General features: G+C 40.5%; 1 protein-coding gene across 1 annotated transcript in view; it reads left to right on the top strand.

Annotated features, from left to right (window-relative positions):
* Nucleotides 1–1165: 1165 nt before the first annotated feature.
* PDXDC1 (pyridoxal dependent decarboxylase domain containing 1) overlaps nucleotides 1166–24693 on the top strand; it is a 32386-nt gene continuing 8858 nt past the window's right edge. Inside the window, exons 1-16 of the mRNA XM_075437037.1 lie at nucleotides 1166–1476; nucleotides 8540–8613; nucleotides 9165–9230; nucleotides 10546–10629; nucleotides 11496–11642; nucleotides 14421–14610; nucleotides 16924–16992; nucleotides 17485–17563; nucleotides 18353–18437; nucleotides 19160–19208; nucleotides 19316–19417; nucleotides 19625–19750; nucleotides 20965–21015; nucleotides 22222–22285; nucleotides 23271–23359; nucleotides 24065–24170. Of these exons, the coding sequence (XP_075293152.1) occupies nucleotides 8540–8613; nucleotides 9165–9230; nucleotides 10546–10629; nucleotides 11496–11642; nucleotides 14421–14610; nucleotides 16924–16992; nucleotides 17485–17563; nucleotides 18353–18437; nucleotides 19160–19208; nucleotides 19316–19417; nucleotides 19625–19750; nucleotides 20965–21015; nucleotides 22222–22285; nucleotides 23271–23359; nucleotides 24065–24170 (1381 nt within the window). The 5' untranslated portion in view covers nucleotides 1166–1476. The remainder of the gene's footprint in view (nucleotides 1477–8539; nucleotides 8614–9164; nucleotides 9231–10545; nucleotides 10630–11495; nucleotides 11643–14420; nucleotides 14611–16923; nucleotides 16993–17484; nucleotides 17564–18352; nucleotides 18438–19159; nucleotides 19209–19315; nucleotides 19418–19624; nucleotides 19751–20964; nucleotides 21016–22221; nucleotides 22286–23270; nucleotides 23360–24064; nucleotides 24171–24693) is intronic.

The following is a 24693-nucleotide window of genomic DNA, read 5'->3' on the forward strand; positions in this document are numbered from 1 at the left end:
GCCCGCGAGCTAGGGTTGGCGGGGTCCGCTTCCAAGGGACGATGCGTTCCCTCTGAAGAAGCAGGTCACCGCGTCTCCCGGGCTCTGCTCGGGGCGCGCCGCATTAACCGTCCGTCCCTCTCCTTGGTGCTTGCTGACACGAGCAGCCTACGGCCTTTTCGGTGCTGCTGCTGGTTTGCAGCCCGGTTTCTGCTCCCCCGCCGAGCAGGGCCGACGCGCGTCTGCCGAGCAGCCGCAGCCCAGGCGGCTCCCGCGCTGGCCGCTCTGCCGCGGGGACGGTCCGAGGGGAAGCCGGGGGGCCGTGTTTACCCAAGGCACTGGCGTACGCAGCTTTGTACGCGCGGAACCGCTGCCGCGAGGTAGATCTGAGCCCTGCGCCGCGCTGGGGCGGGCGGTGTGCCCCGGGCAGCCCGAGGGCCGCTCTGTCGGGCCGGCAGCGCCGGGGCTCTCCAGTCGGGCCCGGGGCGGGCTCCGGGTCCAGGCCGGAGGCGGCAGCTCCGTCTGCGCCCTGACCGCACCGGGGCCCCGTGCGCTTGCAGCTGTCCCGACACCTTCAGGGAACGCGACGAGCGGGCGCGGACAGCTCGCAGACCGAAATACGTTTTAATAGCAAAGCGGAGCGAGCGGCCCGCCGCTTGGGAGCCGACCGCAGGAAGCCGGCCGTGCCGCTGACCACCACAGCTGGCGCCAGCGGGAGCAGCGCACCGCGAACCGGCTCCGGCCCGACAGAGCAGGAGCCAGGCCTGGCAGGCATGGGCTGCCCTTCCGGGGCGCGCCCGGCCGCGGGAGCCCGCAGGCAGCGCCGAGATCCGCCGCCCCGCCGGGGCACGGCCCGCTGCCCGGGGTCGGTGTCGCTCGGGGCTCCCCCCGCGGCTGCGCGGCGCCCCCGCGCCGGGACCGCACGCGCGGCAAGGGCGCCGGGTGCCCCCGTAGGCCGCGCTGACGGCGTCGGGCCGGTGCGTGAGAGCTGAGCCGGGCGGAACCCAACCCCGCCGGGGCACCGGGCTGCCGCGACCCTCCGCGGCCCGGCTTCCGGCCCGCGACGCGGCGGCGGCCCTGCCCAGCGCCCGCCTCCCCGCTCCGCTCCCCGCCGGCAGCCGAGTGCCCGCGCATGCGCCGACGCCTGTCACCTCCCCGGCCGCTCTCCGGGACTGTTCCACCGGCCGGAGCGGGGGAGCGGCAGCGGGCGGCGCGCAGCGGAAAGGGAGCGGGCTGCGCTCTCCCCGGCTCGTGCTGTCACGGCGCGCGGTGCAGCTCGCCCGGATCCTCCCCGCCCGTCTGCCGCGGTGGTCTCGGCCGCGGGGCGGGCAACGCGCTCACCTAGGGAACGGCGGCAGGCCCGCCCCTCCCGCCGCCGCCGCCGCCGCCTCGTCAGGGCTGCCAGCGTGGAGCCGCCGGGGGCTGGGCGGAAGCGCCCGGCGCTGAGGTGGCGCAGCAGCGGCGGCCCCGACGGCCATAGACGCCTCTCTGGGGAAGGTGTGCGGGGCGCGCCGGGGTGCCTGCGGGCGGAGGGGTGCTGGGGCGCGGGGGACCCTGAGAGGCGGGCGGGCCCCGGCCGGCGCGGCGCGGGGCCGAAGAGGGGGGCCATGCCGCGCGGGCCCGAGTCCGCTCCGCCTGGCGGCGCCGCGAGTCGCCCGTGGAGCGCGCGGCCGTGTCCCCCTCGCGCTGCCCCGCCCGGCGCTGCGTCCGGATGCGGGCCCGCGGCGCCTGGGAGGCCCCGGCTGCGCGAAGGGCCGGCGGTGCGGCGGCCGGGAGGGCCGCGGTCGCCTTCCTGAGGAAGGGGATGGAGCTGGTTTCCTGGGAGCGCTGCCCCTCGGCACGGCAGCAGGGAAGAGGTTGCGTGACTCCTTGCGTTTCGTGCCGGGGGTGCGTGCAGCCCTGCGCTTGCTCGCTTCTGCCCTATGCACGGCGCAGAGCAAATATTGACTCTGTGGTACCGCGACTGACGCAACTTCTGCTGCCTTTGTCACCGCGAGCCCGGCGGAGACCGGCAGAGCACTGCGGGACCCTGCGGCCCGCCGTGCTGCCCGGGAGGCGGGGGCGGCGGGGCTGCTCGCGCGTGGCTCGCAGCCGTTACCGCGCGTCTGAAACAGTTTGTGCGTTACGTGCTGAAGAGGTGTTAACGCAGCCTTCCCCTTGGATCGTGTGCTACGCGCGGCGTGTTCAGGTTTATGTAGTCTTTGGAGTTGGCTGGAGCAGTTTGAGTGGGGTGTGCTCCAGGAAAATGAATGTTCAGGAAATTCAGGAAATATCTTTCTGATGTGGTGAATGAGTTGGTACCAAAATGGTTTGTTATGTTTCAATCCAGTTGAAGAATACAGTGTTGAAGAGTATTTGGTAGCCTTTAAAAGCTGAAGTTCTTTACTAGTGCTGGCAAAAGTTACGGTGACTGGTGCTTATTCTGAAAAGTTTTAATTAGTTAAGTAAAACTTAATTGAATGTACTAGTTTGGAATATCATCTTTATCAACTGGACTCGAGCAGAATAATGGTACACTGTGCAGTTATTTAAAGAAGGCACATTAGTACAGGGCAAGTGATTGTCCAGTAGCACTGACAGAGTCCTTATGAACTTTGTTTGAGTAGGTCATCATAAGAAGCAATAAAAACACCATATACGAATTAAATATCTCAATTTCTAAACAGAAGAAAAGTCCATGTTTTGGTTATTGTATTCTTGATGTAAGGAGTAGTCTAAAATGATGAGGGCCCTACAAAAACTTACATGTCTTATTTTTCAATATATGCAAATAGGTAGATGTGTGTAAAGAGTTATCGTTTGTTTTACTTCCTGTCTTGTTTATCGTGGCTCTTTTCTCCACGTATGATAAAAATTGCGGTCCTCTGTATAATAACATACCACAATACAATTACTGTCTTCTAGCCACTTAGCATTTAGTGTCCTCCTGAAATAGTCTTTGATAAGATTGTTGTAAATCGGTACAATCTGCCCTTTGTCTAGTCTTGAGCGTGATAGATAAGAAGTCTTCTCCCTAAATAAATTTGAAATGCATCCAAGTTGGGGTATGTTTATCCTCGAGAATGTGCATCCACTTACCTTGTGCTTATTTAAGTATTACCATAATACATCTGAGACCGTATTTAAAATTTGTCCAAGTTTTGTATTTTTCGTAACGAAGAAGGCGTTTTGGTAGAATCACCTGGTTAGCTGTAAAGCGTGGTGACATTGAATGACTACAGTCACTAGGTCCTTGCAAATGGAAAAAAAATTTTTTAGCAGGTGAGAAACTTCTTGAGAATCAAAAACAAAACCATTGTAGAATCTGACACAGGTGTGCACACCAACAATCTCATGGTTTGATTTTGCACATTATCTTTGTTTTATCAAATAAATGTTTGGGGTTTTTATGTGTATTAACATTGTGTGTCGTAAGTGGTGTAATTCGAATGAATTTTATCTGAAATCTAGAAAGCTTTTTTGGGGTGAACTTCAAATTTAAGTTCTTCTGGAAGCCTGTGTTAAATTTCTCAAGTCTGGCTAACAGGTACATGATTTTTAGGTTTTTTTTCCCCCATTTGTATTTTGATAGAAGTGACCAATCTTCTGAAGGATTTTAACCTTTTGAGTTTCAAGTTAGATGAAGTTAGTTGTTCATGGTAAAATAGGACAAATTCTTTTCTTGTAGTTTGTTCCTGTCTCTACAGCAGTGTTTTCCCTAAACATGAAAAAAGAGTTTTGGTTTCTTGCTCAGCCTGTGACTTTTGTCTTTTGTTACAGCGTTGATTGCCACAACATCCTGGTAGCTTCACGGAAAGCTTGTGGCAGCAGACCTGCATGCAAATCCTGCTGCACGTCAGGGAAGTTACAAAGATTAAAAGAGCAAATACCTATAAGCACAAGCCTTGTGGTGACACAGTGCCATTTTCATTCAAGCCTAACAGTCATGAAGTGACTGCTTTTTCCTGTTTTTTTTTGTTATCTAAAACTTTGTAGCCTGAAGAATAAACACAGTGTACTTTTGGCTGAAGAATACTGGTATTGTTTGAGATTAAAATCTATTCTCAACAGTAAATTAGTTTTTGGTGGTATAACTTTCTTCTAGGCAAGTATAATCATGTAGCGGGAGAATGAGGCATACTTCTCATGAAATATGTAATGAGCTACACCTGTGAGTTTCTCTGCACACACAATAGTTTATGTAGACTGTCTAAAAACCGACCCTTTCTTACATTAGGAGTACAGCCTACCAAAACGCAAAATCGGGGTTGTAAAACGTTGAAGCAACATTCTCCTTCAATTTGTAATTAACATTCAGTCTTATCGCAGCTGGAGAATGGCCCCTTACCCTTCCCGAGCTGCCAAGGAACCCCAAGGTGTGACATACTGCCTATAGAACCAGCAACAGTTTACAGTTCCAAGTGCTTAAAAAAATTGTAACAGATTAGTTACAAAATAGGGAAGTAACCACAAATCAAACCTGTTGCAAGTTAACCCAAGGGAATTGGATTCACACATTTTGAAGGCAACAAATGACAAAGTAGGCTAGTGAATGTCAGGATCTTTGAAGGGCGTGAGGAGGCAGGGGGTGTCAGGTGGCTGAATGGCCACCTTGAAGGACAGAGCCATGGCTGGTGCTTCCTTAGAGCTGGAAAGGACATTGCGTGTCCTGTACCGCATCTGGTCAAAGGATCGCCCAGCTGTGATCAGAGTCAGATCCTGTGATACGAGGGGAAGGACTGAGTGCAGAAACTAAGGCTAATATAATATCTAATGCAGTGGTTTTAACCCCCTCAAAAAGTGTGTTGTCCTGTGGTTCAGGAGGTATGCCAGCACTCATCTGCCAGTCTTTCCGAAAACCGTTCAAGAACATGAAAGAAGTATTCTGGTTGTTACTGATTGGACTTTATACACTTTTGATCTCATTTACGGACTAAACTGAAGCAACGTACTGCTATGGCGTGTTATTAAAGTGTGTTCAGAAACCTTTCTTAACTGAGTAGTTCATTGTTGCAACTTTGCCACACCCATTTTTCTTGCTGCTTAAAATATAGAGGTGGTCTTGTGCTTCCCACCTCCGTGCCCTTACTAATGTGAGCAGAGGAGGAAGCATGTATAAAATTCAGTATGCAGCAGTGAAAATCTTTTTTTTTTTTTCTTCTTCCCATAATTCAAAGGAGAAAATAAGTTGCTGGATGTCCACTTAGCAATTGAAGGAAAAAAAGAAAAGGATTCATTTTCCGATTAAACCCACATCAGAATTCAAAGACTTGCTGGATTTCATAGCATTTTATGGTGCTTAGCATCACTTCTTACGACCTCTTAAACTGTATTTTATGTATTTATTCTGCCAGCTTATTGGCAGAAGGATTTCATGCACGTGTAATTACTAGTCAGTGAGACAGCATGAGTCACAAGGTAAGCATATGCAGGTTTTAATGTCTGATGTAATTCCGGCAGGTGAATTTTGCATTAGTAACAAACAAAAGCAGCTTGAAGCCCTTTCTGTAGTGCCTCTACATCTTGTGTCCTTACCTACAACAGATCTGTTTGAATATTTGTATGTGATGCTGAGGAATGTTCAAGCAAATGACTACTTTCCGGCCATTGAGCCTGTTTTTTGGCAGCCGGAATGAAAGTATGCAAAATAGTCACAATCAGTAAATTACGTCTAGTCAATTACTCCTTTAAAGTCCCGCAGGAGCAAAACTGATTTCTTAAGTAAGATTTCTTTTCAGTTTCTTTGGTGTAGTGCAACTCTGGAAACCACTGAAAATGTGTGGAAATATTACCAATGATCATAGTTAGATTTTTGTTCTAGCTATATATGTATGTAGTATTCTGAGTATCAAAAGCTAGCAGCATGTGTATTTTTTTTTAATGTCTGTGACGAGGTCTTGAACTTTTAGCGCTTGTACTGCTTTTTCATGCAGTGCTTAATTGAGTTGTGGACCTCATAGCCAGGGGATGTTGTAGACACTAGAAGTGTAAAAACCCATTTATTGCTAAATGATGGGAGTTTTTGTGGGAAAATATTACTGGATACTTGCATTGTTCTTCCCCCACATATTTGTTACTGGCCACTTCTAAAGCAATAGAATACAGAGCGCTGTCAATCTTGGTTTGATCCAGTGTGTCCATGCCTGGCTACTGATTCTTTCAGCCACCTACCAGTTGCTATAATATGAGTTAAATCTCTAAATATTTTGGTAAAAATAGTCTTTGAACATATGGTAACTCTCAGATTAATTTTTTTGTTTTCTTGATCAGTCCTCTGGATGAAAATAGTGTAAAATCCTCATGTAAATTGATCCCACCAGCTTCTGTGATTAAATTTGCTTTTGTGTCTGCATCTGCATGAGCAAACATTGTTGCGTTTGTTGCACGTGTTGCATGCATTTCCATCAGCAGTGATTGAAGGCGTGTGCAGGCCTTTAGGGACACTGTTTCTCTAATATTGTAGCAGACAAACTTTTATACTGCCGCACTGTGGATAGCGTAAGTTTAAACATTAAACTTGTTTTGGATTTCTTATTTTTTGTAAACCACCTCCACCCCACCCCCACCCCCCCCCAATCTTAGCAGCAGTCTAAAGGGTTAACTAGGAGAGGCTTTGGCATGTGGGCTGATCTTCTGAAAGAGGGTTGATGTTGAATTTGTAGAGTCTATGCTTACAGTGTGTTTGGGAAGCAGAGGAAGGGAGAACAGACTCCATAACAAGGTCACCTGAGTATCTTAGAGTTTTTTGCTGTCTAACGTGATGGGTCTTATCAGTGATGTTACCTTGTACCTTCACAATGGGATATACTTATTTTTCAAATACAGTTCAATATCAATCTTCCGTATTCTCTGGAGGGTTCTAGATGGCATCTAATCCTTGAATGGATAAATGTTCCTGTCCAGATCTCTTGTGTCAGTGTCGCAAGCTCCTGCCAGGCTTCTTGGGTTAAAGTTCGTAAAAGAGACTTCTTCAAAGCAAAAGCAGTTCTTTGGAAAATATTACTTACTTGTCTTTGAATGTGTCACTGGTTCAGGGGAAATATGTTCAATGATTTTTAAAGCTCTTCCATCCTGACAGGGTCTTTAACAAGTATATTACATTACCTGATTTCAGCAGTAAAACCATAATTTTTGACCTGTTTTGTGTAGCTAGAGGGCTGCAGCTGCTGGAAGAGAAGCCTTTTCTGCTTGTCAGTCTGTCTTCAGCTGCGTGCTGCAGATCAGCTTTACTCTTGTCTGGTTAAAGGGCATATCTCCAATAAGTTAAGATTAAACATTGGTTTAAAGGTACCAGAAATAGGAAAAAATAGATTTACAAGAGTATTTGAATTTGGTGTTTTCTCATCTGTTTTGAAAACTGCTGTTGTAAAAGTTTGACAGGAAAACCTGAATGGGGAAATGGCGGGGAAGACTGCTGTTTGATTTATGCCTTTGCTAGAGCAGTCTGAAGTGATATCTTCTGGTGTTTCTTAGGTAAGAAGTGTTGGCTTTTGTAACCTCTCCTAGGAATTATTACTTGAACACGTTTGAACACCTCTTAGTTGAACTGTCAGTCTAAACCCACATAAACTGTAATTTATGCAAGTTTTCCCCTGAATTCGTATCAAAATGCTCAATGACCTAAAACCTGCCTTGGTCAAACTGTTCAGTGTTTACCTTCCCAAACAACTTCTTTTCTAGAAGGTGACTTTCTTGTAAGAATAGTGTTTTACTTATCCACTGATTGCTCTCTGATTTGGTGGTAGGTTTGGGGGTTTTTTGTTGTTTGTTTGTTTTTTCCCTGTTACTGTTATGGTAGACGAGCTAGGTTTTTTGTCTTTTTTTTTTTTTAATGAGAGTCTGTACAACGTGAGAACTGACTGTTGGGTCAACTCAACTGAGGATCTGGTAAAATTTTCTTTTGGTGAAGAAATATGAGTTCTCAGGTGAAGTAAAAGGATAATTTCTAAATGAGATTTGCCACTGAAAGATTTTGTTGTATTTAGGATATCAATCTGTTTTCCATACTCTGTAGAAAGATTAGGGTGTCACTTAGCAGGTTTTTGGTGATTTTTTTTTTTTTTTTTTTTTTAATATTTTGGATAGCACCGCATGTGAATTTCTACATTTAAGAGAATACTTGAAGTTTTATTGCTGGTTTAGAATGGTTATGAAAAAGAAAAAATCATTCGGTTGGGCTAAAGTGGCACATGCTTAGTTTTTTAGCTAAAGCATTATAACGAGCACTTACTTGAACACCTTGCACTTCTCAAACCCTTCTTGCCTTCTGATGCTCTTTCTTTCGTTATTCATAAGACTCCAAAAGAGGTATCTAGAAATTAAAGAGTATTTTGGGAAAAGCTCGGACTTTCCTTGTGGAGAAGAAAATTTGATGTATCAATAATAAAACCCACATCACAACTGAGTTTTCTTTTGGGTGATTTTAGGTTAATAATATGTTCTCATTTTGTATATTGTGAGTTCAGACTAATTAAAAGAATCTGCCTGATGCGTGAACTTGTATTGAGGGTGTTGTGGGGACAGTAGTAAGGTAGGCGGTTTTTGGTCTTTTCTTAAAAGTTGTTATCTTTTCCCCTGAAAGATGGTCGACTCAACTCTAGCAGAAATGGGAAAGAACCTGAATGAAGCAATGAAGATGCTAGAAGACAATCAAAGGTATGTACAGATGATAAGAACTACAAAAACAATAGCTGTTTGTGCTAAGGGGAGGGTTATTAATGTCACAGTCACTAAGTGGGAAAGAACTCCTTTTCCTAGTCGTTTAAGGTCATATTGTCATTCTGAAGCTTACACCTATACAGATCACCATTGTTTCTGAAATGATGAGATCTTTAAAATAAACGTACATGTTTTTATGCATGTTCTGTAATATTCAGAGGAAGTCCAGCGAGTGTGTTTTTTCAGAGATGTTAGAATTTTTTTTTCCCTACTGCTGTGCAAACAAATTCTAATTCCTATATATATGAGTCTTCTGTAAATTTGGTATTTTCTGTTAAAGAACTAAAAAACCCAAAACTTAGGAACTCTTTAATTCAGTCCGAGCTAAACTTTTGTGTTGGTCTCATCTGATTTATTTATGAAACTGTTGTTGGTGAAATAGATTGCAAACGTGTCAGTATGTATTTCTGCAAGTCAAAGTCAAGTACATGTTTGCTGTTATAAACCACAAACTAAATACATAGTTTATTCTTGTGTCCTTAACTTAGAAAAGTGGAGGAGGAGAGTGAAAAGAAGTATGCACGGAAGGATATTCCTGGACCACTCCAAGGCAGGTAGGCAACATCAGTTTTTAGATATTGCTGTTTACTTTTCAGAATCTGTGAAATATGTGTAACATGTTTGCTTTCCAATCAAGTCCTGTATTAATACAAACATGAACATTTGCCAGGCCAGGCATTATTTAAACTTTTTTTTTCCCCTATGTGAGTATGGAAATAGTTGGTGTGATGATAATCTGCCCCCCCTCAATGTGAGTATGGAAAAAAAAAATATTATCATCATACTAACTATTTCCATACTCACATGGGGAAAAAAAAAACACATTACTTGTCCTTGATGACTGAAATTTTGAACTGTTGGAATCTAATGAGGTATTGGTGCATACAGCTGTGATTGAGACTTACAGTAAATGTAGATAAACCTGGGCTGTGGAATAAAGATTCATTAAAACACGCAGATAAAAACAAATACTGCAGACTGATAATGTGGAAAAACCTGAAAAAAACCCAAAACAAAAACAAACAATCAAAAAAATCCACCTTTTCAACACAGCTGTCTTTACAAAGTATATGGAGCTCTTGTGCATACGGCAGGTAGGATTGTTGTACTTGAAAACTAAGATTTAAATTGGTTGTATCCTCTTTGGAAGAGGATCCTGCAGGAGCCCAAGCTAGTACTTCAGAAAATATTGCAAAATCTATTTATGTCTTTTGTGTACATAAACTAAACTTGGTTTTGAGTGGAGACACTGAACTAGCTTTCCTAAGAATAAAAAGCAATTTCGGCTGTTGGAGTGTAAATTCTTATACTACTATACATTTTGGTTGGAATTACACAAGTTGAAGTGGTGTGGGTCTTTCCAGTTTTGCCATGTTAAAATGCATCATGTCAGATGTCTAGTGCAGCTTTTCTGTGCCAGATACTAATATTTGTAGACAGTTGTTTAAGAGATGTGCTGAGATTGTGAGCTGAAACTGGACCACGTGAAGCGAAATTTGCATCTTTAGCTATTGCCTTACTTTGCTGTGTAGCAATAAGCAATTAAATGTTGTCAAGTCAAACTTTTTAGCCCGAAGTTTCAGATTTCAGTAGATTTGTTTTCCTGTGAGTTCGTACTTGTTGAAGTGTCCTACTATAATTAAGTTGGGTTTTGAATCAATTGATTCAATAACCTGGTATTCCTTATCTGCTTTTCTGAGAGGAAGGAACTATTTTTGTTGCTGTACTCAGCATTCTGTAAAAGTGCAGCGTTGTCTTCATGTCTTACCGTGCAGTGTCCCAAATGACCTCTTCATTAGATGCTGGTATGTATGGGTTTTGCATGGTTCTTCTGATGTGTTTTTTGCTTTCCCCTCCCCGGTACGCCAGTGGCCAGGATATGGTCAGCATACTTCAGTTAGTTCAGAACCTAATGCATGGAGAGGAGGAAGAGGAAACTTCACAGGCCTACCGGTAAAGCCAATATGATTTATTGTATATGGAAGATACCTGTTTGTTATATTCTGATTATTGTAGAACTTACACATTTAAGTGTTTTAAAGTGTAAAGATATTGTGCAACCATGTAACTGTTTAAAGGCTACTTACATTATATAGTGAATCAGAATAAGGCATTAGGCTTGGCTTTCCTAAAATTATAAAGCTTTCATTACTAATTACTAAATTGAATTATGCAAGGGAATTGTTTCTGATTTGACAGCTCATTTTGTTTTCTACTTTCTGAAAGCAGTTTTAAATCTGAAAGTCTTGCAGAACTTTGAATACAAAACATTTTTTTTTACCATCTCTCCCTGAAGATTTTAAGGAAAAAAAGAAAAAGGAAATAAAATTGCTTTCCATTTTTCTGTAAAATGGAAATAATACTAACTAATCTGCAGAAAAGTATTGAAAACTATAATTTGAAAAACAGTTTGGCGACTAAAAAAACCCAAAACCAAACAAAAAGCCCTCAACAAACCAAAAAAACCCCCAACAAGCTAATGAAAGCTATGCCTCTAAAGATATTAATAATAAGTCTCCGCACTGAAGTCTCAGTGGAGATAAGATGCTTAGTTCCAACTCATGCTAGCTGACTGGCTAAAAATGAAGATGAAGTGTTATCGTAAGCAGCTAGGCCAAGTGAAGTGCAAGTCTACCCTGGCATTTTAGTATGTAATATGCAATGGCAGGGAGGTGACTGTGGTATACTTTTCTCTGCTAGATATTCAAAATTGCATATCAACAAATTCTGCCACTCTACAGTAAAAGCACACAAACCCAGAATTACTGTAAAGTTCATGACTTGTATTTAGCTGGCAGTTACTATGTTCTGGCTTGCAGACTTCAAAATGTTGGTGAACAGGGTCACATGGCTCTCCTGGGACATAGTTTGGCTGCTTATATATCAGTGCTGGACGGGGAAAGACTGAGAAAACTTACAACAAGGATCCTTTCTGATACTACTCTCTGGCTCTGCAGGCTTTTCAGGTGAGTCACTGTGAATAACTTATGTATGACTAGGTATTGATAATTGTCTAAAAATATGTGTGATGGACTGAGGATATCAACAAAAGAAACCACTGTGCCACAAAATTACAAATGTTCTTTGAAAGGTCTGAAACACATCACGTGTTTAAAAAAAAAACCAGACATTGAATGGTAGGAACTTATTAGTAACATGGATGCCATAAAAATCCTTTTATAAAGGCTATATGGTGGAGCCAAGGGCCAAAGTACAGTTGCAGGCGTACGGTTGGTCAAACGTTTAACTGAATTCTTGTGTCTTGAGGCATATGCTATGTCGTTGAGGCTTGGGGTACTTCATATTTTTAAAAGATGTTTTCAGTTAACTACTTCTTTGCTCTTCCTGGATCTAGTTTATTTTTCCAGGTATGGTAGGTGACACTACTGAAATTTACAGTACAGTGAAATCTTTCAGAAATGCCTGTTTCATCGTGTAGCATAGATATCTTGCTGTTCCACAAGAGAAGAATGGAAATCAACTGTGTGGAGGTGTTGGAGTGAGGGGGATTCACTGGTTAGAAATTCCATTTTTTTTCTTCCTGAAGCAAAAAATCCCACCACTTTCTCCCTCTCATGATACTGTATCTTTCAGAAAATCTTGCCAGTGCTACTGAGATTTTTGTTTTTTGAGCGCAGTGCAAGATGAAACAGTAAAGATGTGACTGAAGTTAACTCAAATTTAGTTGTTAGAATTGCAAAGGATTTTTCTTACATTGGCAGGCTGACCTCTATCAGAATTACTTTATAAATTCAATAATTATCCTTATGTGTCTGACTTAAAGATCTTGAAACCTTGTGCAATGATGAAATTTAAGAAGTTGCAGGTAACCCAGCTATTTTGACAAATGTATCTGTATATAGAGAGCGTGTCAGTAATGTTTCTAAACGGCATGGCTAAAAAAAGAAATATTGCTGTTTTGAATCAAATATTCAATAATGTTGTGATTAATGGTGAGTATCTATTGGACTGTGGTCCCAAAGTTTTGTGACCCATATGCAACAGCACTGAACTAATACCGTGCTGTGAACTGCTTCATATCTCTTGACATTTTTGTGGCTATGAGCAACACTAAAGGAGTTTCCCTTTTGCCGTGTTAGATCACAGAACTGTTGCATAAAGGTGAAGTAAATGTTTGCATGTAGGTCATTCTGGAATTTAACTCTGGAATACTCCGCAGTATTTGTGCATCAGATAGTCTGTGATAACTTAAGATGTTTCAGATGTTACATAAAGTAAATTTGTTAGATAAATTCCACTCTTAAATTGTGCAAGACCACTGATTTACATGTTGCGCGGAAATGCTGAAAGAAACATCTAGCTTGCAAGTTGCTTAATAAATCGACATACTTTCACTCTTGCTCTTTCCTTTTCTATAGTTAAGACAGCTGAGGGATTGCCCTCAATGTGGAACACTCATAATTCATGGACAGCAGGAAAGAATAGAATCACAGAATGGTTTGAGTTGGAGGGGACCTTGTAGATCAGGTTAGGGGACACCTTCCACTATACCACGTTGCTTAAAGCCCCATACAACCTGGCCTTGAACACTGCCAGAGAGGGGGCGTCCACAGCTTCTCTGGGCAACCTGGGCCAGGGCCTTACCACCCTCAGAGTAAAGAATTTCTTTTTTATATCTAATTTAAACCTACTCTCTTGCAGTTTAAAGCCACTGCCCTGTGTCCTGTCATGCCAGGCCCTTGTCACAAGCCCCTCTCCAGCTCTCTCGCAGCCCCTCCAGGTGCTGGAGGCTGCTCTAAGGTCTTCCCGCAGCCTTCTCTTCCCCAGGCTGAGCAGCCCCAGCTCTCCCAGCCTTTCCTCCCAGCAGAGGGGTTCCAGCCCTCGGGTCATTGCTGAGGCCTCCTCCGGCCCCCGCTCCAGCAGCTCCAGCTCTGTCCTGTGTGGAGGGCTCTTTAACCCTTCTTTGGTTACTTTGCTCCTGTTTCTTGACTATAAATGTTAATATGTTGATCTGAGCTTCATTCTTGGAAGGATTAAAAAAGGTGTCGGAGGAGCAGACACGCACACTCACACCCCCATGAGCTCCTAGGAAACATGCCTAATAAATCAGATTAAAGGCAAAATAGCCATAAAATGATTAAAATATCCTTGAGGAAAAATATACTTCATTTATGTAACTCACATATTTAAAACATCTGGAAAACTGTCTTGCAGTGTGTTGAATAGATTGTACTAAGTTGTGGTCTTATTTTTAAACTCTCTGAAATACAGATAACATCAGTAATTTTGGCTACTACAAAGTATCTTGATTTGTGATTTCATAATAAAGTTTGCAAGTTTCTGCCCATGTACGTTATTTCATGTGTTTCATTCCAATTTTACTAACTTAATTTAAAGAATGTCAGGTTGCATTCTCTTTAAAACTAGCAGTCCACAATTTCCATATGTATTAAACCCAGATGAAGCCTTTTGTTTGCTTCTTCCCCCGCTCCACTCTTAGTAAGCAAGGCTTTGAACTTTGTAAAGGAAATCCTCAGGAACCCAAATGCTTTTTCTTTCTTACTTTGTCTCTAAATGAAAATGAATACTAGGCTTCCCTCATCATTAACCTCAGCCTCTCTCATGAAAGTTTCCTTCTACTCTACTCTGTTCTGGGAAATTAGAAGGGTTTTTTTAATCTGTCTTCTTTGTCTTCTTGTGAGCTCCTTTGCTGGTCAGTGTTACTTTGATCACTAAATTGGGTATTGGTTTTGTTGGTCATATTTACTTGGCTTTTCATGCAGGTATGAAAATGGATCAGCATATTATCATGAAGATGATCGTGAAGGTCTCCTAAAAATCTGTCGACTTGTTATTCACACACGCTATGAAGATTATACAGTAGAAGGATTTAACGTGCTATATACTAAGCAGCCTGTCATATACATTAGTTCTGCAGCTAGAACAGGCTTGGGCCAAGCTCTCTGCAATCAGGTAAAGTGAATCAGATGGGATTTTAGCTGGAAGTAGAACTTACCTGGCATCATATTGCCTGCTTGAAATTTAGATTTTAAAAATATGTTCAGACTTTTGCTGCAAGAGACTGGTATTTGCAGTACAATCTGGTACACTACTAGCAGCAGTCTTGTAAATTGGTTGGTGCAAGTTGGTGCAAGTGAAAGATTTTCTGTAGATCCATGTGTCTGCCTGGAACTTCCACTGTTGGAAGTGAAGCTTCTTCCAGATTTTTCCTAATGCTACTATGTTAACTGAATGTATGTATCCCAAAGCAAGGTGAGCAGGCTCTTTGCAACTCTCCTGTTTCTTCCATGCATTCGCTTGATCGGTGTTCCTCATGAGCAGATTCCCTTCATCCTTGTCTCTTCTTTGCCTTTCTGTGAACCTGGTAGATTTTTATGGCTTATAAAATTATGTAAGTTTGTAAGACTTAGGATAGTATGTCTGCCAGTTGAAACACAGTATGAAAAGGGGCACTTTGGAGAATGAGGAATGAGCTTTGGCATCAAAAAAGTTGATTTTGGGAAAAGCATAACTTGGTGGTTTTGAAAACTTACTTGTTTTTCCTCATGATAGAAGCAATAGCAATGTGACTAAACAACGCCACAAGGGTGGGTGGGACGAGAACTGAGTCTCAGATGAAACCATACTTTGATGCCAGCCAGATATCTGCAAGCTAGTAATACAAAAATGTTATACAGTGTGTTGGTATTGCTTCATTAATTGTTATTTCCAACATAATTATGAAACATAGCCAAAGGAAGCAAAGTCCATACTGGGTAACCTCAGTAGCTGTAGTGGACCATATGTTTAAAATAAAACCATTTGTCTGGAAAAAAATACTTTCAGGTTGCATTTACAGTCCATGTTTTGCAGCAACGATACAGTGGGAGGAAGAGTAATTTTCTGAATATTTCCAGTGAAAGGATCCTACATGCTAACTTTAAAAAAAAAAAAAAAAAACAAAACAAAAACAAAAACAAAACAAAAACAAGTGATTGTTTCTAGATTGTGTTGTGCTTTACATAAGCTGTTGGTCATGGTAAAAAAGACCCAAGCCCAAATGTACTGGATTTCCAAACACTTGAGTTATTGCAAAGTTTGTACTGAATGATGCCCCAGTACACTTATTTTCAATAAAAGTTACCATTTTTTAAAGGAAAACAGCTGAGGGAAAAGTAGGCTATAACATTCAGTGCATCAGTGATATTTTTCAAACTTAACATGCACTGAAATGAAGAGTCAAGTTCTTAGGGCCTGTGTTTTTCAAGTCTTTGGAGAAGGCAGGCAGAGGTACTACTAACAGAAAAAATGTAGTCTGCAGAGAAATAAAAATAGTATCGTAGATGGCACTTGTCCTGGCCAAAATGACTTGGGAAGTAGGTGGTAAAAGTTCATTGGAATAAGTTGGTGTCTTTGGTAAACCAAGTGTTGTGTGTAGTTATTGACTGAAACTTCTCAGTGCAAGAAATGCTGCTAAGAATCGGTATTCTGGGAGCTGTTTGCTTCTGAGTGCAGAGTAATACGTGAGGCCTTCTCTTGTGTTTATAAGATAACCTGTCCGCATTAGGTGATCACTGAACTTAAAAGCGGTAGCATTTTATCTTAGATTTTGAGGAGTGTAGATTGTAGCGCGGACAATTGGAACTGAGTAATCAGACATTAATTTGATTTCTAGTAAATGAAAAGATAAAAACAAACTAGCCTGTAACTGTAGTTCTCTTAATCTGCTAAATTGTTTGTTCAGTGATGAGTATGATCAATTAGATTTCACTTGTCTTGTGGTCTTCCAAGTTCAAGATCAAAATGTAAGAGAGACTTTGATTCCCCAGCTCCCCCTTGCGTGAGTGGTGCATGCGCAGTCAGCTGAGCTGTAGGATCAAAGCAGGCAGACTGCTCTCTGCTCAGTACTGAAGTGACTGTGAACCGCCAGTGGAACGTGGCCGTGCGCAAAGAACGCTTTTGCTGATAGGATGTATTAATTGTAAGGGTGACCAAGAAAAAGAGGAATGAGTTTAGGCTGTTGTACAGGGCATGGGTATCTCGTTAGGAAAACTGAACGCAGTTGACATGCTTACCAAAAGTTGGCTGTTGTTTTTTTCCCAGTTTCTCCTGTGCTTTTTCTCTGCTATTAATTTGATCATAAGTTTTAGCAGGAAACTTACATTGTAATGTAATATCCAGATTTTTATTGACATGTTTACTATTTTTTATGTCATTGTGTATCTTTCTGTGAACACTTAAAATGAGTATGTCTCAGTTGTTGAAATTCCATCACTTTTATTGCAGCTAGGGTTACCTCTTTCTTGCATGTGCCGTGTGCCTTGTAACACTATGTTTGGATCTCAACATCAAATGGTAAGTTTGTTTTCTTTAAGAGCTCTTTTTTTATTTTTTATAATCCTCATTAAGTAAATGTCAAGTGTGTTGTTAGGAAAGCTTATTAATGTGCTTATTTTTTCACCCTGTAAGTCTTCTGTGTTATAACTGTACAAATTGCAGATTGAAATCTAAAAACCCAGCAGCTTGTCATTTGCGAGATATTTTTGATGGCATATAGTAAGGTGCTTTTTAGTCCAAGATTTCTAGAATACATGAGGTTGGAGGTACATTTACAAGCTAGATGATGCATTTGTGTCGTATTTTTCACAAATGCTTTGTCTGACCTTTGGGTTTACGTTTGAGAAGAAGAAACTGCAAGCCACAAACAAAGACATTAAGAATGTCTTCCAGAACTTCAGAATGTTGTCCATTTTCACTCTTCATGCATTTTTCCAGTTCAGCAGAAACAATTCTGTATCGCTTGACAAACACATTTATAAATAAATATCTTTTTCTTGTTGATAACAGGATGTTGCTTTGTTGGACAGATTGATTAAAGATGATGTTGAGTCAGGAAAACTGCCTTTGTTGCTGGTGGCCAATGCTGGTGAGTCCTATGGACAAACTATAAGAAATAAAACACTCTATTTCATGAATATGTATAAAATGCAAAATGTATTTTCTTACACAGCTTATGGTTGCATGTCAAGAAATATCTTAATGGCCACACAAGAATTTTCTTTCTAGAGGGGTTTTTATTTAGCTGATTTAAAGTGAATTGTACTGCGACAGTTCTGCTTATGTCAGTTGATGTATTGCTATGGCTAGAACTTATTTTAGTGAGTGCAAATCTCTTGCTGAAAATCAGTTTCATGTTAACACTTCAGATTTTTTTGATGCATGTGCCATCAACTTTAGCTTTAAAAATTATATTTTTCTTCTGGTTAACGAAATAGAACTGCTCATGAACAAAACTTGTTTTAAGTACGAACGAAGGAGGTGACTGCTACTTGCTTTGGAACTGGAAAAATATCTAAGATGTTAATCTTGGTTTACTGTCCGTTAGTTGAGGTCATACTTCGAATGTATTAAAAATGTCTGCATTTCTTATCTGAGGCTGCTGATTCTTTGAGTGCGCAGGACATCTAATTTTCTAAGTATTTTTAACATATATTGGCAAACAAAATAAGTTTTTTTGTTTTTGTTTTCTAGAATTCCAGTTGCTCATAAGTCACAATGAAACAGATACAAATATTGTCTAGTGGGCTTTTTTTTAAACATCCTATTTCCTGCTCTTTTGTGACTTTTTTGACAACAGTACAAGAGGTCCTTTCTATGTAGAATTCTAGTCTGCAAGCTAGTCGTTGGTGATTGCCTTTTTTCCTTTTCAACAAAGGGACACCAGGTGCTGGGCACACAGATAAACTTGGCCGACTGAAGGAACTTTGTGAGCAGTATAATATGTGGCTCCATGTAGAAGGGTATGAAACTTAAAATTTATTTCTGTATAACTATATTCATTAAAAAGTCTGACTAATGGACAGCACATAATTTTACAGTTAGCCAGCTAGTAGAGAGCCATATGACCATCTTTATTTTTGCCATACTAAGCATTTTATATGGTTATGATTTTGTCACTGTATGAGGTAAAGATTGTTTTACATATACAGGAATAATAATTGGAATGGTTATTTCAGCATGTGTTAGCATTTACTTTTACTCAAATGGTAATCTTACCTGCCCTTGCTTTGAAGAGCTTGGAATACAATAAAAAGACCTTACAGGGCAAGTCAGGGGAGACATTACACAGTGACTATTGAAAATGAGAAAGGAGAATGAAATGAGTTTGGAAGATACGACACTTTAATGAAAGTTGTCAAGAAGACTGCTGCAAGTGCAGTGTGCAACGTAACTGGGAGGATGCTATTTATTTCTGATACCAAATTGATGCTGAATTATGGGTACAACTTTGAGGAATGATTTCCCCCGAAGGTTGGACTGAAATATTTTTAGATTGAAATGGATTTTTACTTCTGGGTTTTCAATCTTGGAATACCAAGTAACAACATCTGTTGCATTGGTAATGAAAAATATACAAACAAAAATTACCTGCCTTTACAAATCAACGTGAAATATTTAAACTGAAGATTAAAATGCTATCAATACATATTTAATGTGTGCTAAACCCACTTTATTTTTCTAGTGTGAATTTGGCAACTTTGGCTTTGGGTTATGTCTCCTCTTCTGTACTGGTAGGTTTTACTGTCTCTAGAAACTTAATAATGTGCTCTAGATTTTAAGGTCATGATCTAATCAAAACATATATGGCTTATATTCTGCTTATTGTAATAAACTTCAGGCTGCTACGAAGTGTGACAGCATGACTCTTACTCTGGGATCCTGGCTGGGTCTCCCAGCTGTACCTGCAGTGACACTCTACAGACAGGAGGACCCATCTTTGGTATGTTTAACTTCTCAGTCATTATTCTCAAGATCTGGAGACTTTAATTTTGATCATTGTGTAGGGTTTTGTTCTTCATTAAGCATCTAAATTATAATTTGCAAAAAGCTCCCTGTTTAAACTGTGACACATTCCATAAGCTGGCAAAAATGGAATAATTGAAGAGAGGTTAATAGTGGTTTGTTTATTGTTTGTTTTTCTCTTTAGTCCTTGGCAGCTGGGCTGATGTCGAGTCAGCCCGTAGAGAAGCTCCGTGCCCTGCCGTTGTGGCTCTCCTTGCAGTACCTGGGCCACGATGGGATTGTGGAGAGGATAAAGCATGCCTCACAACTAGTAAGTAACAGCTTGCTGGCACATTGTTTATGGATACTTTGCCTCTTTGAGTTTGGGTTGGAGATTGTTCTCAAGAATCTTTGCCATCGGATTTAACAGTTTGAGTCTCCAAGCAGAAACAGATAGCAACAATAGTACAAGCAATATCCAGGTGGCTATCACAGAACACCGTTACACTTAGGAATGTTTCTACAATACCTGTTAATACATCTTTACTGCGATATGTTGTGGAAGAATCAACTGCAAATACTGTAGTTGACAGTATAGCATATTGGTTCGTACTGTGTTACAGACAAATTAGGAAAGCAGAGTAAAATGGGGGAAGGATGTGCTTTTACTATTAGATTGCATATTTTATTAGGTTTTCTTAATGAGAAATGCGTAATCTTTGTTTTTTCTAAACAGTAGAATAACAATCACTTCTTTTTTTTGTCACTTCTCTGTTATAACTATTTTGCTTGGCATTGTATTGATTTCAGTAATAGCAAATTATAAATGCCTGGCAAAAAGGACTTTAAAACATTTCTTCAGATACAGCAGCAAGTGCACTATTTTTGAAGCCGAGTCCTTACCCTAGTAAAAATTTAGGTCCAATATAATGTCTTAGTTTAAAAATGCATTGTTTATATGCAAAACCTTTTTCCTTAAAGGTACAGCACTTACTAAAAATTCAAACAGCAAAATGGAAGGTTTCTGTAATGGTTAATGAAGAAGCTAGTGGCATGGAAGACCTAAAAGAGTGACAAAGTATCATTTAGTCTTCACATTTTGTGGCATCTGAGATTGATCTTAGCTTTTATAATAGCCTATTAATAGTCTTAAACCAGAACATAAGAATGTCTTTTCTAATGAAAGTAATTTAAAAAGCCATCATATCTGGTTGCCATGGTAGCTTTGAGAAAATTAGCTGTTCTGCTACACGCTCTGCTTTCTTTAGTCAGCAGAATTGTGGTATCTCTGGAACTTTGTCAACAAATATACCAAAACTTTATTTTGATGAAAATCACTTTGTAGTCAGTGTTTTACTAAAAACAGAAAATATTTTTCCATTACATTCTAAATTTACAAGTAAGAACTGGATGAATCTCTGATGCATCGTAGGGGTTTCTTCAGAAATAGAAAAGATGGTAGTGACTATTTAATGTTTTTCAGAGTAATTTTCAACCTCTAATGCTGTGTTTGTCTCTTCCTTTTGTTCCCCTTCTGCCATTTAGAGTCAAAGGTTGCTGGAAAACTTGAAAAACCTGGATTTCATTAAAACTTCGGTACAGTCTACATGTAATATGTTGATTGTATAGCTTAGTCTTTGCTTGTTAAATGACAAGGATAACTCTGATTAAAAAAAACTACTTAAAAGTGCTTGGTACCTTTCTAATTTAAGTTCTGGTGTTCAGTGAAATTGTGTGGAAGTTGTGTGTGACCTCTAGATTGTATTTGTTCCTTTGCTGTGTACTCATGCACTCAGTGGACCTGACAGAACAACATGAAAAAATTGTTCCCAGAGATTGATTTAATTCCATTTAAAACATGGATTTGTTCAGTAATACATTTATGAAACCAGTTTCCGTGAGCCTCCCTGATACGTTCTAGCTGCACCCTGCTGTTGAGACCTGTTAAATTTTAGGCAAAAATTATCCCAGCTGATGTTTTTACACCAGAAATAGTTTTAGAAATTATATCTAATGTATTATTCCAAATTCAGTTTCTGTGAGACATCCTGTTCAACAGTGTTTGGTGGTTTTACTCCTGCCTGTCCCCAAATTTTAATTGATACTGGATGCATAGAAAATATATTCAGCTTAGTTTTCTGCAGCAATAGATAATTCATGGATCATTCAGAGTGACAGTAACCATTTTTGTAAAAATTGTTTTTCCAAGAGTATTAGTGACCCTGGGAGTTCAAGTTACTGTAGCACTTCCCCCTTCTACTTAAATCTTGCATTTTTTGGGTTGTGAACATACCCTCATGTTGCCTCCAAAATTGCCCGGTCCTTTTCTCCTACCCCCAAAGCAGGATCAGTTATAATCTTGTTATTCCTGCTGGAACTTTCTTGATGTTCTCCAGTGATTCTGGGGCAGTTTCCAAGAGTTGTTGGTTTGGGTTTGTTTTGTTTTTTTTTTTAACATTCATGTCTGAAATTACTTAAAGCTAAATAAACTAGTATGCTATATTTGCTAATGAACATGCTTAGGTTTCTTGCTTGATAGTGCCCAGATTTTAATTATGCATACCTTAAATCAGTATAATTCTGCTTTAACTGAATAATGATTTACTTTCATGTGTTTACAGATAACTTTGTTTTGCCAGCAGTAACAGTGTTCACACTATCTCAGCACTAGAAGTTAATTCTAGGAGTGTGAACAAATGTATCTGCTTTGCTGAGCAGTCTAAGGAAACATACACCGCGTTAAATCTTTAAAAAAATTGAGAAAATAATATTTCTCTCTCTCTTTTTTTTTTTTTTTTTAAGGTTGAAGATGAACTGAGTTCACCAGTGGTAGTTTTCAAGTTCTTCCAGGAATATTCAAATAGAGGTATGTGATTTATTTAAAAACAAAACCAAAAAAAATCTATATAGTTTTTTAAACTACTAATTTGTAAAATTAATTTGATGAGCTAGATGTTATGTAGGGCACTGCTCTTGTGTAATATGCTTTTAGAAAGTTTGTGAATGCTGGTCATAATCGAGTGATAGAATCCATACACGTGATAGCTTCTTTTTTTCTATACACTGCAGTGTTTTAAATTTTCATAACAAGTCATTTTCTGCCTTCTTGAGTGAGGAGAGATTGGGATGAGGATCCAGTTGGGATGAGGCAGAAGACTGCTAGAAAACTTTGTAGTTCTGTTATGAGTGTTGATTTTAATTGTCTGTAGATTTTTTAGTGCTGGGCATGGGGGAGGCTTGGTTTTGGTTTTAATCTACTTCAGTGCTTGCACTTACAAAGTAAACCTGTTCATCCTGGTCCAGTGACTTGGTGGATTGCTTTGTACATTGATGCTCTTATTTGTAAAGCTTTACTAGGGAGAAGTCACCCACCTGAATTAGAAGGATGTAAGGTGTTTGGCCATTTCTGCATGTTTTATGTGTGTAATGGACTCTCAAATGCTTAGTATTATTTTTGTGTGGTTTAAAACTGAAAGTAATCATTAAAACTTCATTAAAAACAGTAGCTGAATGCATCAAATTAAATATTGCAGTCTGCTGTGACAGGATTTTGCTTTGTGAAAACATTGTTTTTATTTCCATTGGGGCATTTGAACCTCAAAACTGAGAGAAGTATTTTATTGGCTGTTTTTAAAACTAGTATATTAAACTCTCAGTTTTACTTCTAGTATTTGTCATGCTCAGCATACCTTTAAAGAAAATCCTGTTAGTCTGCTTAAGATCTGGTACATTGTGTAGATGTGTTAACATTACTTAGGAAATGTGATTCTTTTGTCTAAATTTTAGGTTGCCTTTTATTCAATTAAGTAAATAAAAATCCACTTCTGTGATTCTTATATCTTTGGATTCAGATCAAACCTCACATGCTGCACAGGCCTCAACTATTCAGCACCCCAGAACAGGCAACGAAAGACACGTTTATGACACTTTCAACCAGTGGGTAAGAACGGATGCTGCTTCTCTGTAGGAAGAAAGAAGTGACAGTGGAATGCTTCCAGGGGTTCATCAGTAATTGTAACAGCTTTGGTAGACTAGTTTGATGGTTATTCTTGATCCGATATCCTTTGCTAAACTACTGGGCATTTTGGATTAAAAAGATTAATTTGCTGTGAAGCAAAGTTGCTTTCACATTTCTGATTATTTTACATGTAATTATGACAAATTATTACTGCATCTTAAGCTTTTGGTAGTAGATTTTTTCCTTGGTCTTGTGGGAATGTGGAAACTGTAGAACTCTTAAGTGGCTAGATAATTCATTGACAATGTCTGTATTCATCAACAGGAAGTCTTTCTTTTCCAGATCTTAAGAGAATTAATTCTAGAAACCTGTGCTATCAGAGAGCTGAGCACAGAACTATTTTGGATCCATTGCCTAGTAATCATGGCATACTTAATGACAATTTTGCAGAAACTTCTGACTTGTAACACTTGTAGCTTATCCCGAGTTTTCATGATTTTAAGTATATGTCTAACTTCATATCACCAGCAAGCTGAAGTATTTTGTTACAAGAAGTGATTTTGAGAAACACAGAAAACTGTTTAGCATGTGGTTCCCCTGAACTGTGGGAAGAGTCTAGCCTGAATCAGCGACTGCAGGGGGTCGTGCTCGACACAACACGTCTTTAACTGTACCCTGTCTCTTCAGCTGGGAGAGCAGCTGGCGCAGCTGGTTCCTGCCAGTGGAGTTGATGTGGTAGAACTGGAAGATGAAGGCACGTGTGTGCGTTTTAGCCCACTGATGACTTCTGCAGGTAACTTTCACTTAATTCAGCCGCTTGTAAAAACTGGGATTTGCTGTAGCATTGTAGAACAATCTCCTGGTGTAAAAGCAGATATCCTCAAGAAACTCTTTAGTATATTCTCCTATGGTGAGGATTTTTTATAAACGAAACTATCTCGGCTTTGTCGTTCTGTTGTGCCTTGGCAAAGGGTGCATTAGAGGTAGCTCAGCTGTTGTAGGTGGCATTGCCTCTCTACCTCTGCAGAGAAAGACTTTTATTTTTTAAAATCATTAGGAGAAGCAAGGGAAGAAGCTCTTTGTTTATGACAGTTATAAAAGACATATGAAGGATAAATCATCCCTACCTTTCCTTCTCTCAGCTGCTTAACACAAGAAGATGCGTGACCTTTCTACACAGGTGTTTCTTTCAACACTGAAATGGTGCTTGTGTTCAAAATACAGCTACTTAACTAGAAGAATTATTTACTAAACCTCTAGGTTTTTCTATAATTACTGATGTAGGAGGGGAAAAATATTAAAATCTGCGTTTTGGG

Source organism: Opisthocomus hoazin, chromosome 15 (genome assembly GCF_030867145.1).
Source record: "Opisthocomus hoazin isolate bOpiHoa1 chromosome 15, bOpiHoa1.hap1, whole genome shotgun sequence".
Lineage (NCBI taxonomy): Eukaryota > Metazoa > Chordata > Aves > Opisthocomiformes > Opisthocomidae > Opisthocomus > Opisthocomus hoazin.